We start from the raw sequence: 18718 nt of genomic DNA on the forward strand, positions 1-18718 counted from the left end.
TCTATGCCCACTTTCTGGAGAGCTTTTTATCATACATGGGCATTAAATTTTATCAAAAGATTTACCTGTATGTATCAAGATCATATGACTTTTATCTTTCAGTTTGTTGATATGATATATCACACTGATTGATTTATGCATATTGAAGAATTCTTGCATCTCTGGATAAATCCCACTTAACCATGGTGTACAATCCTTTTATGCATTATTGGATTCTGTTTGCTGGGATTTTGTTGAAGATTTTTGCATCAATGTTCATCAGTGATATTGGCATATATATATTTGTGTGGTATATTTGTCTGGTTTTGGTATCATGGTGATATTGGCCTCATAGAATGAGCTTAAATATATTCTGCCACTCACTTCTGGACTGCAGATTTTCTGTTGAAAAATTCACTATTAGCCTTATAGGGATTCCTTTGTATGTTATTTTTTGCTTTTCACTTGTAGCTTCTTATGTTTATTTTTTGTTAGTTTTATTAATATTGTCTTGGTGTACTTCTCTTTGGATTTATCCCTTATGGGACTCTCTGGGCTTCCTGGATCTGGGTGGCTATTTCCTTTTCCATGTTAAGGAAGTTTTCAACAATAATCTCCTCAAATATTTTCTCATACCCTTTCTTTTTCTCTTCTTCTGGGACCCCTATAATTTGAGTGTTGGTACATTTAATATTGTCCCAGAGGTCTCTAAGACTGTCCTCAATTCTTTTCATTCTTTTTTCTTTACACTGCTCCTTGGCAGCTATTTCTGTCATTCTACCTTCCAGCTCACTTCTCCGTTCTGCCTCAGCTACTCTGCTATCAATAGAGCATTTTTAATTTCAATGAATGTGTTCTTCATCACTGTTTATTCTTTATTTCTTCTAGGTCTCTGTTAAATGTTTTAAATGTCTCTTGCATTTTCTCCATTTTATTTTCAGTATTTTGAAAATTCCTTACTATCATTACTCTAAATTCTTTTTCAGATAGCTTGTCTATTTCCTCTTCATTTATTTGGTCTTGTAGTTTTTTCCCTTACTCGTTCATCTGTAACATATTTTTTTTTTTTTTGGTCATTTCATTTTTCCTTTTTGATGAGTGGAACTGTGTTCCTGTCTCACTAATTGTTTGACCTGAGGTTTCCAGAAGTGGAATTTGCAAGCAGTTGGGTAGATCTGGGTCTTGGTGTTGAGATGTAGGCCTCTGATATCCCTCACTCTGATGAATATTCTCTGGGACCTGACACTCTCTATTGTTTCAGCAGTTCAGACTCAGTGCTCCCACCTCAGGGGCTCAGGCCTAATCTCTGGCCAATGAACTGGGATCCCACAGCCATGAGCTGTAGGGAAAAAATTTTACCAAAAAGGTGGGGGCGGGGCAGAAAATAACAAAATATAGCAACTCCCAAAGGTAAAAATGTATTTCATTAGTAAAGAGAGAGAAGAAAAAAAAGGGGGGGGGGAATATATATATATATATATATATATATATATATATATATATATGTATGTATGTATGTATAAATAAGAGGGGGCAGAATAATAACAAAGACTAAAAAGTACTAAAATAAGTTTAGAAAACAGAAATAGTAGAAAAAATAAGTATATATATGAAACAACTACTGGAGAGTAAAACCAAGCTCCACTGGTAAATAGTAAAGATAATGAAAACCAAAAGGCAGAAAAAACCTTGGCTGTAAAGGGCGGGGCTTAGGTGGGGAATGGCTTAAGGGGTGGCAGTTTTTAGGTGGAGGTGGGAGTCACATGAGGGTAAGGTCCTGACTCAGGACCCAAGCCTCCAGAAAAGGCCCTGGATGGGGGTGGAGGGAGGCCCAGGCTCCTCGCAACTGAGGTGGCATCTGCATTGCCTTTGGCTTTGAGGAGTAGAAGATAAGGTCCAGGTCCCAGGAGGCTCCCAGGGCTGAGTGGGTGGCGGAACATCAGATGAATTCCCCTTTCCTCCACACCTGTAGGGACCCCTTCCATGCTGGCCCTATTCTGTCTTCCCTCCCTCCTGCACCTGCAGGCCCTATGTGGGCAGTGTGTGCCCTTGACGGTGGCCCTGAAGGACAGAGGGGGCCCCAGAGAGTGGAGATGGATCCCCAGAGGGCAGAGGGCTCAGCCTGGAAAGCAGAGGGGAGGTCAGAGGGAGAGGGGCCCTGGAGGATGGAGGGGGTGCCCCCTGGAAGGAGGAGGGAACCAGAGGGTTTAAGGGGGTCCCGGATGGTGGAGAGCCAGGTCCAGAGGGCAGTCAGGGCCCTTGGAGGGGTGAGAGACCCACAGAGGACAGGAACCCTGGAGGGAGGAAGAACATGGAGAACAGAGAAGGACTTTGGAGGGTGGTGTGGGGTGTCCTGTATGGCTGAGGGCTCAGCCTGGAGAGATGACGGTGCCTGAGAGACGGGGGAGGGCCTTCAAGGGTAGAGGGGAACCCCAGGGGTTTCCCAGAGTGGGTAGGAAACTGGAAGGTGGAGAGCAGAGGGAGGCCTGGAGAAGTCCTTGGAAGATGACATGGGCCCTGGAGGGCAGAAGTGGTCCCAAAGGGCAGAGAGAGGTCAGCCTGGGGGCCTTAGGAAGCTTCCCAGGGCCCATGGGCAGGGGTCTGCCAGGCAGTTCCCTATTCCTGGAACCCCACAGGAGCCTCCCCACTCCTCACGTGCAGATGACCCACAGGTGTTGGGGGTAAGCAGTGGGGGTGGGGAATCCCTGAAAAGCAAGGCACCCCAGAGAACAAAGGGAAGATGGCTCAGTGGGAGAGTAGAGAGGGCCACGGAGGGCAGAGGAGCCCCCAGAAGGCAGATACCCCAACCCCTGGCCCCAGAAGACTCCCTGGGGTCAAGTGCAATGGGAACCCCAGGAGGGTTCCCCGCTGGATCCTCCAGCCCTCTCAGGGGTCCCTCCTCCTCCAGTCGAGCAGGCACGCTGCTCTGGATGCCCAAAGGCACCCAAACCGTTCCCAGCTTGGCGCCCAAACCTCTTCCCATCCCCCAGCAGCCCTGCACTCCTTCTGTTGGAATGAAAGGGAAACCCCATGGGCTTCCTCCAACCCTTGAGGATCCCTCCCCATCCCGGCCGAGCAGGCATGCTGCTCTTGGCACCCAAGGGCGCCCAAACCGCTCCCAATGTGCCTGAATGGCTCCTGCACCCAAACTGCTTCCCCTCCCCCAGCAGCGCCTCTGTCCTTGGGGTGAGTGAAAGAGAAGTGTGTCCCTCCCTCTCCCAGCCAAGCAGGCACACTGCTCCAGGCACCCAAAGGCACCTAAGCAGCTCCTGGCACCCAAATGTTCCCCGAGCCCCAACTGCTCCCCCACCCCCAGCAGCCCCTCTGTCTCTGGTCCTCTGGCCTGGACCTTCCCTCACTCCCCACTTCCTGGTACCTGGTCCCCTCTGGGGCTCTTCCCGGCAGGCTATCTGCCAGAGATCCCTCACTAGTGCCTGATAAGTCCTTTCCAATGCTGTCCAGACCAGCAGCTATCTACTCAAGACAGAAATCCAGTAGGCTTCATGAGATTCACACATAAAATAGGTGAGGTTTGCAGGAAATAATGGTTTTAGTATAATGTTAATGTAATTCACTTAGTGGAGAGATGGACTTTTTAACTCCTAAAACTCCTCATTACATTAGCAGTTAGTTGGTGATTAATATAACAAGTAGCGATATGAATTGAATTACTTTGGAGCATTCAAGCTGACAAAGTGTTCTTTCCCCTCTCTTTCCTGAGAAAGTATTCTTGTTGGTATGTGAGAACTGATTCTTGCACTGGTGCTCTTCACATCTGTAATCATGATCATTATATGTTGTATTTTTTAATGTTGCCGTGATGCTAGTTTGATGGAGTGCTATATAAGCAGCTAAATGTCTCTAAAGTAGAGGTTGGCAAACTTTTCCCATAGAGGACCAGATGGTGAATAGTTTAGACTTTGCAGATTGTATGGTCTCTGTCCCAACAACGCGTCTTTGCTTTTGCGGCATGAAAACAGCCATGTGCTGTGCCGTGCTTCATTGCTCAGTCATGACGATACATGAGTGAATGAGCATGACAATGTTCCAATAAAACTTTATTTACAAAACAACGGTGGGCTGAATTTGAGCCATATGCCATAGTTTGCTGACCCCTGTTCTATAGCAATGGTAACTGTCACGCTGTGCTGTGATTTAACTATGTTCAAATATGCCTGCCTGAACACTAATCCACCTACATTAGTGATACAAATTTTCATTCATGAGCATCTACATATACCAGGTGTCAGGCGTCAGCCTGCATCACTCCCAAAACATAACCACATTCTAAACAAAGGGTCTTATTATTTCCAGTCTACAGATGAAGCACAGTGAGGCCAAACCATTTTCCCGAAGTCACAAAGTGGAGAAGTCACAGTGTCTGAATATGACCCCAGATCATTCAGTCTTTTCCAGTTCCAATATTCTATTTTCATGATCACCATCATGGCTGTGCACTGCTTACTTTTCTCTTTCAAACCTCGACTGACATCTCCCTTAACTAAATTTCTTTCATATTGGACTGAAAGAGGAAGGGCATATAGCCTCCAAGTTATTTCACTATGAACATTTCACTATAGCAAAACTTTAGTAAAATGCCTCTATCATTAATTTTCATTGTACTGAACTGCCCTAAAGGCCTTCTTAATACTGATGGTCAAAACAAGAAAGCTGAAAATTCCAGATTGTGGTCAAGTAACTATACAATTAGATGCAGGTTTGTTGTTTTTAACTATGAATCTCTGAGTGTACATTTGAGATGCTTTTGAGCTGCGTATAAGTAGTTTTATTTCCAGAAATCAGATGGAAGTACTGCTAAATTCTTAATAGTAATTATCCCTGATATTTGTATAGTGCTTTTCTAAGTGTCCTCATGTATTCTATCTTTTATTGGTAATAATAAATAGCAGTAATGCTTTCTGAGTGCTGATCATGTGCCAGGCACTGGACTCAAAACTTTATGTGCATCACGTCCTCTAATGCTTCTGCATTGCTACGAGGAAAGGCTGCTATCCTCTCCAATTAATGGATAAGAAAACTGAGATGTGAAAAAATTAAATATCCTGTCCTAAATCATCCCAGTTGTATATGGTGGAATCAGGATTTGAAAGACAGTGCACTACACGTTAGATTTTTAGTTGCTTGAAGGTGAAGATTGCATCTGATCTTTCTTTTCTTGATTTATAGTACCTCCTTCTGACAATTCCATGCCAATCCTAAATAGTATCTTAAAAGAACATGAAATGAAGTTTAAAAAAATTACTACATACTTCCATTAGGAAAAATAAGATACTAAAGTGTATATAGAGTACAGTTACAAGTATTTTTTAATAAGAAAAAAAAGAAAATTATATGTAGATTCTAGAAAAAATTATCAAACTGTTATTGATAGTTGTGGTATTATGGATGAGATTATGGACCTTTTTTTCTTCTATTTTTTTCATATTTCTATTTTTTTTTTCTTTTCATTTATTTTTATTAGTTGGAGGCTAATTACTTTACAATATTGTAGTGGTTTTGGCCATACATTGACATGATTCAGCCATGGATTTACATGAGTTCCCCATCCCGATCCCCCCTCCCACCTCCCTCCCCGTCCCATCCCTCTGGGTCTTCCCAGTGCACCAGCCCTGAGCACTTGTCTCATGCATCCAACCTGGGCTGGTGATCTGTTTCACCCTTGATAGTATACTTGTTTCAATGCTATTCTCTCAGAACATCCCACCCTCGCCTTCTCCCACAGAGTCCCAAAGTCTGTTCTGTACATCTGTGTCTCTTTTTCTGTTTTGCATATAAGGTTATCATTACCATCTTTTTAAATTCCATATATATGAGTTAGTATACTGTATTGGTATCTTTCTGGCTTACTTCACTCTGTATAATGGGCTCCAGTTTCATCCATCTCATTAGAACTGATTCAAATGAATTCTTTTTAATGGCTGAGTAATATCCCATTGGGTATATGTTTCTATTTTTATATATATTTTCTATTTTTTAAAATAGTGATAGCAAAAAGTTTAAAATGATCAATAAAAGGAAAAATCAAAATAACTGATAAGAGTTCCTCTAATATATTAGGGACCAACAGTCTATCCCCCCTGGAGGAGGGCCCCAAGGGCATGCAGAACATGCTAGTGTGTCCATATTAGGAAGTGGGGAGGGGGCTCCAGTTCTTTAACATAAGGGATGAAACACAAATAGACTAGAGGGGTGAATGTCTTGAGCAGATGCATGTTTGTGTGTCCCTGCACAGTGAGGCCAGACAAAGCAAAACATTGGAGTTTGGAGCAGAGAAAGATTTCTTTCAGGACCAAACAAGGAGAGATGGGTGGCTTATGCTCTAAAGTTTGACAAAACCTTTTTTTTTTTTTTTTTTGGCTACACCACTTAGCTTGTAGAATCTTAGTCCCCTGACCAGGAATTGAACTCGTACCATTGACAGTGAAAACCCGGAGCCCTAACCACTGCACACACTGCACCACCAGGGAATTTCCTCAGCAAAGCATTTTTAAAATGCCAGGTGAAGGAAGAGGGTCCCAGGTATGCAATCAGCTCATGCAGAATTCTCGGATTGGTTGATGGTGGTGAGATAACAGGAAGGTGTCATAGGGGTTAACATGATCAGTCCTTGGGTTCCAGGAGGCCTGGGTGCTACGTGCTGAAGGTCATTCTGTAGTTCACGTCTTCTGTTGGGTGGGAGGTTTTCACATCTGTGGAACAACTCAGGACATGTGCATCCAATACTGTTATCTGGGTACTTCAGAGAGGAGCTAAAGCAGAGGATGTGGTGGAAGGGTTTGTCTCAGAAAGGCCCCATGGGATCCTGCTCAGTTACACAAAGAGGTAGCCATCAGAGAGAAATGTGTCTGGGAGGAGGCAGGAGCTGTTTCTGTGGAGAGACATGGTTTGCAGGGCAGACTTACTGATGAAAGCAAGTGTCAATCAGGCACCTTCAAAAATAGAGAGGAAGGGTATTTTCCAGACTCTGGGCATTTGGTCCTGGTTGGGTTGGAAGGCCGATAACCCCACCTCCCTCCTCTTTCTAAAGTATCCTACAAAGTTTTCACTATAGAGCCAATCACATTACTTCCCTGCTCAAAATCCTCCAGTGGCTCCCCACCGCCTCTCAGGTTAATGCAAACAGTTGGGATGCACCTGTAAGGTCCTCCACCTCATGGAGCTGCTCCACCAGTATTGCCTCCAACTCTTCCCCTGCACAACCTTAGGCTGCAGCATAATTTAGCTATTTGGTGTGTCTTTTATCTTTTACACCTTCAGTCAGTCTATTCCCTCCCTAGAAACATCCTCCTCACAACTGTGTACTTAATATTCATAACCTAAAAGTTGAGAGTTATGTTTTATTTGGTGAAAATTTTTAGGACTTCAAGCCCAGGTATATAGAAGTTTTCTACAAAGTCCAGGTAGTCTTAACATCAAAAGATTATTGTTAATTAAAGAAAACAGATATCCGAAGTTAAGGAACTAAATACTTTTCTATGTATGGGAAGATGAAGGAGTCTGGGCTCACTGAAATAATCTCTTTGATATGCACCTCAGCTATCTGGGACCAGTATCCTCTGTTTTCTCATCCTGAGTTTCCTCAGGGTTCACTGCAGAGAGTGGCTACGGTCTGATGGCTACGAGATGGCTGGTATTCTTACCTTCCTGAGTCCCCTCAGGGTTCACCAGCTCACCACCCCTGGTGGCTGCAATTGCTGATGACTGTGACATCCTTTGTTTTCCTTTTCTCAAAACCATATTTTATAGTCACAGTCCGTCAACTTGCCCTCTTCTCTGCTGTTCATTCATTCATTCATACTTAACCCTTGGTGATGTTTATGTGTATACTCAGCACCAAACTAGATAACACGTTGGAGGGCTGAGAAAAGTTTTTACCCTTCCTTGAATCTTAATATCAAGCACAAGTTTCCATGATCAGTATATGAGAGTATTTTTTTGACCTAATGACTAAGATGGCTGTAGGCTTTATTCTACTTTGCTGCCACCTGGATTTCTGGGACAGGGAATAACCTGGTGAAATACATAGTAAGAATGTGATGACTAAAGCTGCGTCTCAGATAACCTCCTGTTATATACACAGTGTTCATGTCACTCATTCATTCACCTAGGTATTCATTCATATATCCAGTAAATATGTCTGCCACTAAAAACTAGATGCTATAGAAGATGCTAAGGAAAATGTAGAAATATAAAGGAAAATAAGACATAATTCCTCTTCTCTGAAGAGTTTATAATCTATTAGGGTAAAAAGCAAACTTAAAAGAAAGGTATGCTACTTCCAGTATTAAAATGCCTGTTTGTTTTATGTTATTCTGCCACTGAAAACAACTATAAACACTGAACAAGATACAAGGGATGTCTCTTTGGGAGTCTTTAAAGGCAGTCAAGATTTAGGAGTGGAGAAGCTGGGAAGAAGAGAAATCCATTGAGATGATTCAGATAGTCTGTGCAGATTTTCCACTCAAGGCAATTCCATAAGGCTGAGTCATAAAACCTAGGGATGGAGAACCTGGGAAGCCTAGCAGAAAACAATTACTAAGAAATAAGAAACTGAGCCGTGGTTTTGATAGTCTCATGGGGTTGGGGAAGCAAAGCTGGAACTCAGGGTTACAGGGACAGCTTGGGTTATTTGTAGAGGCTTCAGAGGAGGGAAGCAGCCCAACAGTTGGAGTGACTTACTCTCTCAGGGCATTCACTAATTAGCAAATAGCAACTTAGAGAGAAACTGAACCAAGAACTGTGGAGCCAAGAGATTATGGCCTAGAGCCTGTTATACAGAGTGAAGTACATCAGAAAGAGAAAAACGAATATCATGTTTTTTAAAAAATAGAAAAACAAATAACACATGTACATGAAATCTAGAAAATGGTACAGATGAACCTATTTGCAGGGAAGGAATAGAAACACAGACATAGAAAACAGACAGACTTGTGGACACAGTGTGGGGAAGGATAGGGTAGGGTGAATTGAGAGAGTATCATTGACATATACACTACCATGTATAAAACAGCTAGTGGGAAACCTCTTTATAACACAGGGAGCCCAGCCTGGTGCTTTGTGATGACCTAGAGGGGTGGGATGGAGGAGGGGTAGAAGGAAGGCTCAAGAGGGAGGGGAATATATATGTGTGTGTGTATATATATATATATACATATATATACTTATATACATATACATATACTCATGTACATATACATATATATACTTATGGCTGATTCACATTGTTTTATGGCAGAAATCAGTACAACATTGTAAAGCAATTATCCTCCAATTTAAGAATTTTTTTAAGTAAAAGAGAAAAAAAGAAATAACAGAAATAAACAGTCTTTCAGAGAGTCTCACAAACAAAAATGAGTATTGATGGTTTTTCAAGGAGAAACATCCCTCATAAACAGTGAGTTTTTGAATGACAGTCTTAAAGGACTATACCTAAGGAATAAAGAAATCAGAACTACATCAGACTTCTAAAGACTTTCGAAAAAACCAACCTCTAAAGAACTCAATCCTAATTGGAATCAGGTGACTGCCCCCATTCTAACTGCTTATTAGAGCTAAACTCTAAACCTTTATAAGTGTTTTATATGGTATCTAGTATTACACGATGTCTACCTAACAGAAGCAGAAGATATTTAGAAGAGGTGGCAAGAATACACAGAAGAACAATGCAAAAAAGATCTACATGACTCAGATAACCATGATGCTGTGATCACTCACCTAGAACCAGACATCCTGGAATGTGAAGTCAAGTGGGCCTCAGGAAGCATCACTATGAACAAAGCTACTGGAGGTGATAGAATTCCAGCTGAGCTATTTCAAATCTTAAAAGATGATGCTGTGAAAGTGCCACACTCAGTATGCCAGCAAATTTGGAAAACTCAGCAGTGGCCAGACTGGAAAAGGTCAGTTTTCATTCCAACCCCAAAGAAAGGCAATGCCAAAGAATGTTCAAGCTACCGCACAGTTGCACTCATCTCACACGCTAGTAAAGTAATGCTCAAAATTCTCCAAGCCAGGCTTCAACAATACACGAACCATGAACTTCCAGATGTTCAAGCTGGTTTTAGAAAAGGCAGAACCAGAGGTCAAATTGCCAACATCCACTGGATCATCGAAAAAGCGAGAGAGTTCCAGAAAAACATCTATTTCTGCTTTTGACTATGCCAAAGCCTATGACTATATGGATCACAATAAACTGGAAAATTCTGAAAGAGATGGGAATACCAGACCACCTGACCTGCCTCTTGAGAAATCTGTATGCAGATCAGGAAGCAATAGTTAGAACTGGACATGGAACAACAGGCTGGTTCCAAATAGGGAAAGGAGTACGTCAAGGCTGTATATTGTCACCCTGCTTATTTAACTTATATGCAGAGTACATCATGAGAAACACTAGGATGGATGAAGCACAAGCTGGAATGAAGATTGCTGGGAGAAATATCAATAATCTCAGATATGCAGATGATACCACCCTTATGGCAGAAAGCAAAGAACTAAAGAGCCTCTTGATGAAAGTGAAAGAGGAGGGTAAAAAAGCTGGCTTAAAGCCTAACATTCAGAAAACTAAGATCACTGCATCTGGTCCCATCACTTCATGCAAATAGATGGGGAAACAATGGAAAAGTGAGAGACTTTATTTTTGGGGGCTCCAAAATCACTGCAGATGGTGACTACAGCCATGAGATTAAAACATACTTGCTCCTTGGAAGAAAAGCTGACCAACCTAGACAGCATATTAAAAAGCAGAGGCATTACTTTGCCAACAAATGTCCATATAGTCAAAGCTATGGTTTTTCCAGTAGTCATGTATGGATGTGAGAGTTGGACTATAAAGAAAGTTGAGCACTGAAGAACTGATGCTTTTGAACTGTGGTTTTGGAGAAGACTCTTGAGAGTCCCTTGGACTGCAAGGAGATCGAACTAGTCAATCCTAAAGGAAATCAGCCCTGAATATGCATTGGAAGGACTGGTCTTGAAGCTGAATCTCCAATCATTTGGCCACCTGATGAAAAGAACTGATTCCTTGGAAAAGACCCTGATGCTGGGAAAGGTTGAAGGCAGGAGAAGGGAACGAAAGAGGATGAGATGGTTGGATGACATCACCAACTTGATGGACATAAGTTTTAGTAATCTCTGGGAGTTGGTGATGGGAAGGGAAGCCTGGTGTGCCACAGTCCATGGAATCAGAAAGAGTCAGACATGACTGAGTGGCTGAACTGAACTGTCTAGTATTTAATAAAAATTAACAGGCATAACAAGAGGCAGAACAGAGAAACAGATAATAACAGACCCACAGTGTCTGTAGTCATTGTCAACTTAAAAAATAGCCAAAACCTTAAATTTGAGAGTTATGTTTTATTTTGTGGGAATTTTTAGGATTTCAAGCCTGGGAGACAGCATCTCACATGACCCTGAGAGATGGAGGGTCTCTCCATCTGTTTCATGGAGGCAGGCGGGATGGGGAGTCAGGTTATAAAGAAATTTGCCACAAGGGGCAGGTAGTCTGAACAAAGAAGATTATTGTTAATTAAGGAAAATTATTTCCTTATAATTTATTAAGGAAATATTTCTTTAGATCTTTTGAGTTAAGAAATTTAGTGCTTTTCTATGTATAGGAAGATGCAAGAGTCTGTACTTAATGCAATCATTTCTTTAATATGCATCTCAGCTATTGGGGCCAGCATCCTGCAACTTGATTTTTCACATCCTTAGTTCCTCATTCACCATAGGGAGTGGGGGCAGCTTGTGGCAGCAGCTTAATGGCTGCCAGATTGGAGGCATTGCTCTTCCTCGGTGCCCTCCGGGCCTAGAAATTAAATTTGAAGGCTCAGAATAGCTGATGACTGTGACATCCTTGTTTACTATGGCAAGAAATGCTCTGTTTCACACATCAGACACAGGCTTTACAATAACTAGGACGAACCTGTTTAAGACAGCAGATACACTGCTTCTTAGAGAACTGGCATTTGAGCTGATCTTTGAAGACTGCTTGGGACTTCAATCAACCAAGTCCTTTCTTCTGAAAGAACTTGGGGGTTCACATTCAGCTCCTTCTAGCCAAAGATAATGAAGACAAAAGCAAGGAAGGGTCAAATTCAGGGGTATTTTATCCAGGACTCTATCGAATGTGTTTGTGCAAGGGGGAGAGAAAAGAACTCATTTTTGCTTATCTGTTTTAGGATTTCTTCAGTAAATCTGACCCATTTCTGGAAATTTTTCGAATGAATGATGATGCAACTCAGCAACTTGTGCACCGAACTGAGGTGAGAAGTGCCATCTTCAGTTTTGCCATCTCATTTCCTTAAGATGATACACTGACCTTACCTTTCTTAATGTCTGTAGCTCTCCCCCAAGACCTGCAGTCTTCCCAGTCCTCTCTTTCTTCTGAATGTGGGTGTTATAAGAGGAGACCCTTTCTCACCCATATTCTCCACTACTGACCTTTAATACAGAAAGCCAGCAACTTATTAATAATAAAAATATGAATCCTAGTTAACATTTAAGGAGCGTGACTAGGTGCCAAGCAATCTGCCAAGTGATTTTGTATACATCATTTTATTTACATCTCACAACTATGCCCTGACATGGTTATTATTACCCCATATTACCGATGAAGAAGCTGAACTTTGAGAAGGTTAATTCACCTTCCAGTTCTCACAGTGAGCAAGAGGCAGAGCTAAGGTTTGAATTATGTGTGTTTGACCCTGAGCTTTGCTGTAATTTGAGAAGCCAGTCAGCCTCCCTGGGGAAGTCCACACCCAGTATTGATGTCAGGTCTGCATGTGAAGAGCTGCCCTGTGTCAGCAGGCACTTGATCTGGCTGCATCTCCCTCGCATACTCCCACCTTCTCTCCACATGTCTGTGAACCTCACCCTTCAGTGTCCCACCCACCACTGCCCGTGACCACACACCCACTTCACAACCAACCCTAGACTCCACTTTGTGTTGTATTTTACGTATAAGCTAGTTCAAGAGAGAGACTTGTTGGGGTGAGACGCGCCTTGGCAAGGAGAGATGGCTTGGAGCTGAGAGAACTGTTGTGCTTGCAGGGAAGGGCAGAGCAGGAAGGGACTGTCATGTCCCCTACAGGGTTATAGCGGGCGCTGTGTTCCCACACCTCACACCGGAAATCCAGTTCCTTTTTCCTGAAGTGGTAGAGTTGCACATAGCATTAGGGGGACATTTCATGTCATATATAAGGTAAGCAAAAACCGAATAATCTTGGACAGGCTAGTCTGTGAATGTCATTTGGTACATGGTTAGCATTTAATAAAAGAATGAATACATGAATGGAGTTGAATATAGATAGTATGTCCAGTGCCTGTAATAGTACAGTGTGACTCTTTGGACAGTCACAAACTATTCCCTAGGGAATAGTTTCAAATGCAACTTGGATGGTTACCCTGAGGGGCACCTCATCACCACCACCAAGTAGAACATTTTCCCCACATAAAGGTTCCTTTGATGGAACAAAGTTCTTGCAGAAGAAGTAACTAAATGTTGGAGAGAATCAGAAGTGGTAGCCATTCATGCCTTTGCCCAGCCAGTGCATGGGGACTTGAATGTACGGGGAGAAGGAAGAGGGGTGGCATCATATTGGACTTCTTCTCTCCTGACAGCAGCCGTCCTCTCAGTTTTAGTTCTGGTAAGTTCCCCTGTTCCCAGAGTCTCTAACACTTCCCCATACCCCATTGTGAGGGGCTCCTGGAGTCTCACAGAAATGTGATTGTAAAGTTTCCAATGAATCAATCAACATAACATTGCTTTTTCCTCTTTCTTACTCAATAGATAGAAAATAACCAGGCAATACTATTCTCCCTGGGTAAGCACATGTGTACACACACACATACAGATTTTAATTTCAGAGGAAATTTCTAGTAGAAATTTTTATTTTCTATTGAGCTTTACATAACTGTTGCAATGAAACATCTTCACTCTTAATATTTCTATAAAGGTGAGAGATTTAACCAAAATAATTTTGGTTAAATTAAATCTAACTTTTCTTCTCACTATCACTTGGATCATTCAAGGAATGAGAACAAAAAGCAAAGTCACACAGGAACATTATTTTTCTACTCTTTAATGCACTACAGGAAATTTAATAATGAGCCTGCAGTATACTCAATAATTCATCATTATATTAAGGAATTCAGAAGAAGAGGGAATCACTTATAAAATAATTATGTTGAATAGAGAATTAATTTTTTTTACAATACTAAGATTTCTGCTAACTAAAAAGTTCTTATGAAGAGAAATCAATATGACAGAATTCCATTTAACTTCATTTGTATGTCCCCTGGAACAGTGGTTCTCAAATATCATGCATCAGGATCGCCTAATGACCCACCTAGGGAGTTTCTGTCAGTATATCTGGTTGAAATCTAGGAATTTGTATTTAACAAGTTCCTGAAGTTCCAAGAATCACACTTTGGGACCCGCCCCCAGAGCATACAGTACAATCCTAGATACAGAGCAAATACTCACACATTCTAAACCAAAATGAATTATTTGAATCATTTGATGGCAGAATAAGACTTGACTCAAATGGACCCTCAGGCAGGATTTAACCAAGTTCATGATCAGTAAACTGCTTTTAAAAGGATTACACTCTGTTATAGTCTTAGTTTGTGATCCTGAAATTCTGAAGATCTATCTTCATGCCTTCCAAGCATACTCCTAGGATTTTTCTTCTGACTTGCAATCTGATCTAACCAAGGTCATGGGTCACCAAAGATCACTCAACTTCAGCAATAGAATTTCCCACCTATAGGCTTTATGTATGCTGACCTCAGTAGAAGGGAATTTATGCCATAGCACTGAGCTACAGAACAGGGGATCCTTTACCAGAGGCAGAGGCAGAGGCAGCCCATCTCCTTAATCCCACCCTCTTTTGATACAGAAGGGGTCATCTCCAACACCCACATACTGTACAATATTATTGTTATTATTCATAAAACAGCATCGAGGCTAGTGATCACAGGAGTTCTGCCCATAATGTTCACTTAGTGAGCACCTGTCAAAGGTTTACTACTTCAAGTTTTCATTAAGGCACCTGTTGCAGACAATTGTCCGTTTCATAAGCTTCTCAAGCTTTCAATGCTTCTCAAGTAGTTTTTATGTTGAAAGTGAAATTGTCAAGCATTTCCTCTCCTACCCACCACTCCTTTCTTTTTTCCTCAGGTTGTGATGAATAACTTAAGCCCAGCCTGGAAATCATTCAAAGTATCTGTAAACTCTCTATGCAGTGGAGATCCCGACCGCCGGCTGAAGGTCAGAAATCTGTCTATGTCTAAGAAATGCAGTTTTACATATTTAATCCTCCTGTTTCTCCTCAAGTGAATGTGGGCAGACTCAAAATTTTCTGTAGCTTTTACCTAGATCTCTTAGCTTCTTGATGGAAAAAAACAAGGGGTTTCCTTCTGCTAGAGCCTATGAGGCTCCTGAGATAATAAGAGATAAATCCCAGTGGTGTTAGGTTGAGAGGCAAATCCCATGGCTTCTCAGAGAGAAATGTGGCAATAAGTTCAAGGACTAATTAGGAGTTATTATAAACACAAATACTGTTGTTGTCAGTTATCTACTGCTGCATAAAATACTACTCCAAAATTTAATATTTAAAACTATAGCCATTTATTTAGCTTATGGTTCTGTGCATTGGCAAGCTGAGTTCATCTAAGAGGCTCTTCTGGAGAAAGGCAATGGCAACCCACTCCACTATTTCTTGCCTAGAAACTCTCATGGACAGAGGAGTCTGGTGGGCTATAGTCTATGGGGTCACAAAAAGCTGGACATGACTGAGCACATGCACACCATGCCACAAGAGGATCTTCTCTTGGTCTTGGGTAGACTTCCTCATGTATATGCAGTCAGCTATACCAAGCAGAATGCCTCTCTTCCTGGGGTTTGTCTGGCTATCCTCTGGAATGATCAAGGTGGTGGGGACATTTGTTTCTCATCATTCAGCAGGTTAGCTTGGACTGATACACTAAGCAACTTTAAGGTCCAAAGGATCCAGGACAGAAGATGCACATGTCTTGAGGCCCAGTCTCAGATTCATATTAGGTCACTTCCTCTGTGTTCTACTGGCCAGTCACATGGCCATCTGAGATTCAGGGATGAGGAAATAGGACATGGACTCCACTTCTTGGTGGAAGGAGCTGCAGAGTATGGTGGCCACTTTTTTCAATCTGCCACACATGTTTTTTGAGTATCGTGGGAATGTAGAAGTTGGAAGAAAAGATGTGTTATGACAATCAGGATGACCAAAGAGGACAATAAAAAAAAAAAAAGTGCCAGAAGCAGATGCCCAGAGGCGTTCCTTTTGGTTCTTGGTCTGGCTCTCACTCTACCTTGGAAGTCCAGAACTCCATGTTGTCAGGGTCCCAGAGGTTATTCTATCTATCAGGATGACTAAGTAGATTCAACGGAGGCCAGAGCTATAAACCAAAAGACCAGTTGGTTCATGTTTAGTGAAAAACCCTCAAGCAGACTCAACATTCGTATCAGCTTTACCAGGTCATTTTCTCCATGTGGGATAACTACGAGGAGGACAGTTATTAGGGGGTGGTGTGAGAGCCTGAAAACAGAGCCGAGGAAGCTGGACAATGGAAATGGTTAATGGCTTCAGACTTTAAAAGCCTGGGGCACCTACTACCGCGGTGGAATAATAATAAGCAGATGAAACATTCATATTGGAGGCACCAGCTTCCCTGGAAAGTGTTGGATGGGCACTGCCAATGCCTATATTTGTAACTTTACACTTTCCTTACTCATTTTGCCCTGTAAACCTTTTTCTAGTGGATATAATTATTGGATTTGTCAATGTTATCCTTCAGATCAGAATCCAATCTGTCGGTTACTCCCAGACCCTTCATGTGACTTTACATCTTTGCTTAAAAGCATTCTGTATGGACTTTGTACTATCTGTGGATGTGCTTACTTCTGTGGTCTTGAGGAAGAGTTCAGAGTTATCCCTGATATCTCTTGTGGAAGCCTCCAATTTCACTGCAACTGTCTTTCATGCCAAAATCAAGACTCCCGGTTGTTTGGGCCTCAGGTGTAAGCTTATGTGCAGGGTGGCCAAGACCTACAGCTTCAGGTCTGAGGTGGGGCCTGTCACCTATACTCTGAGCCAGCCCATCCCACGCCCAGGAAGAGAAATGGACCCTTTGGGGCAAAAATAAGATAATGCCTATGTTAACCACAGGTCAACTTAGTCATGGGGAATTGCTAATTCAATAAAAGGAGATGGTTATCTGTAACTGAGTAAATAACAAAAATGTGGAGAAGGAGCATTTGGTGGTTTTTTGAGTGCTCTGCTGTCTGTCTGTAAAGGACAAGTGGGAATAAAAAAGAGACAAGAAGGAAGGAAGACACAGACAGAGAAAGGGAGGATCGGGATTTCTCAACAGCCGCACCATTGACATTTGGATTTTTTTGGCAGGGGCGGGGCGGGGTGGGGGGAGGTTGTCCTGTGCACTCACTGTAGGATGTTTAGCATCATCCCAGGCTACTAAACACTAGTAGTAGTACTTTAGCCCTGTCAATCATACAGACCAAGGTGTATTCAGACACTACTAAATGTCCCATGGAGGGTAAAATCATTTGGAGAATCACCTAGAAGGCTAGTTAAAGCAGATTCTTGGGCATTACCCACAGGGTTTCTGATTAAGCAGGTCTGGGTTGAGCCTGAAAATTTGCATTCTATAACTTCTTGGGTGATGCTAATGTTGCTGGCCCCAGACCACACTGAGACCCCCGGTACAGACATTTGCTCCTTCATTATAGCCCTTCCTCAGCTTAGTGCCCACCACCACTTTCCACCACCCAGTCTCCCCTCCACAATCTTTTCTCTGCCCAGCACTCATGCCCACCTTGTCCTCCCCAGGCCTTCAGGACTGGGCACATGCCTCTCCCTGCCTGGGATGCTTTCCTCACTCTCCTACTTTTCTTCTATTATCATCATCGCTACTTTCCTTCGGGTCTCTTCAATATCCCTCCACTTCCAGAAACCTTCCCTGATGTCTTTAGCTTCTAAGGGTGCCCTCCAGTTCTCTGCACCCACCTCAGGGAGACACCTCTCCACTTGTTTAGAACCTTTCTGTTTCCATCTCTTTCCTGAGCAGGTGACTTGTTCCTGGATTGCTCCTGCAGCATGAGAATCATGTTTCTTTCCACGCGTATCCATGCATCCAGCCCAGTGCTTGGCATAGGGTATACACAGAAGCTGTTTCTAGAGGGAATGGATGGAGAACAGGGAGGTGCTAAAAGGTTGACAGCACCTCATTGGGCGAGAGGGAATACCCAGGTGTGCTGAGCTCCCTAGGTGACAAACCCAATATCGTCACTCACCTGCAGCTTTTTTGAGAGGCAGGAGAGACTTCCTACATTATTCTTTATTTGTATTCATTATTTTATCACAAATGCCATTGTGAAATTCTGATAGTGTTGTTCCCCTTTAGCTTTGCCTAATATAAAATGGTGCCATATGACATATTGGAAGGCAGCACCTCCTTGCCACAACAAAATTTAAAAAAAAGAAAGTGAACTTTTAAATTAAAAAAAGTTTTAAGCCCTCTGTCCACTTATATTCTCAGTCTTAGCAAAACTCTAACAATGAGATCTTGGTCCCAAATGAGACTTGATATCTTTAGCTCTCATTTATTCAGGGTCACAGTAACACCAAGTTGAAGTAAAGCCAGGGTTTTCTTTTGTTCTATT

The 18718-nt window shown here is 42.3% G+C and overlaps 1 protein-coding gene across 6 annotated transcripts in view; it reads left to right on the forward strand.

The window, feature by feature from the left end:
* Positions 1–18718, forward strand: part of CPNE4 (copine 4) — a 676149-nt gene that overhangs the window by 507817 nt on the left and 149614 nt on the right. For all 6 annotated transcript variants that reach the window (XM_043474409.1, XM_043474407.1, XM_043474408.1 and 3 more), the window contains exons 6-7: positions 12177–12260; positions 15179–15268. In XM_043474409.1, coding sequence (XP_043330344.1) covers positions 12177–12260; positions 15179–15268 — 174 coding nt within the window. The remainder of the gene's footprint in view (positions 1–12176; positions 12261–15178; positions 15269–18718) is intronic.

This window comes from Cervus canadensis, chromosome 7 (assembly GCF_019320065.1).
Source record: "Cervus canadensis isolate Bull #8, Minnesota chromosome 7, ASM1932006v1, whole genome shotgun sequence".
Lineage (NCBI taxonomy): Eukaryota > Metazoa > Chordata > Mammalia > Artiodactyla > Cervidae > Cervus > Cervus canadensis.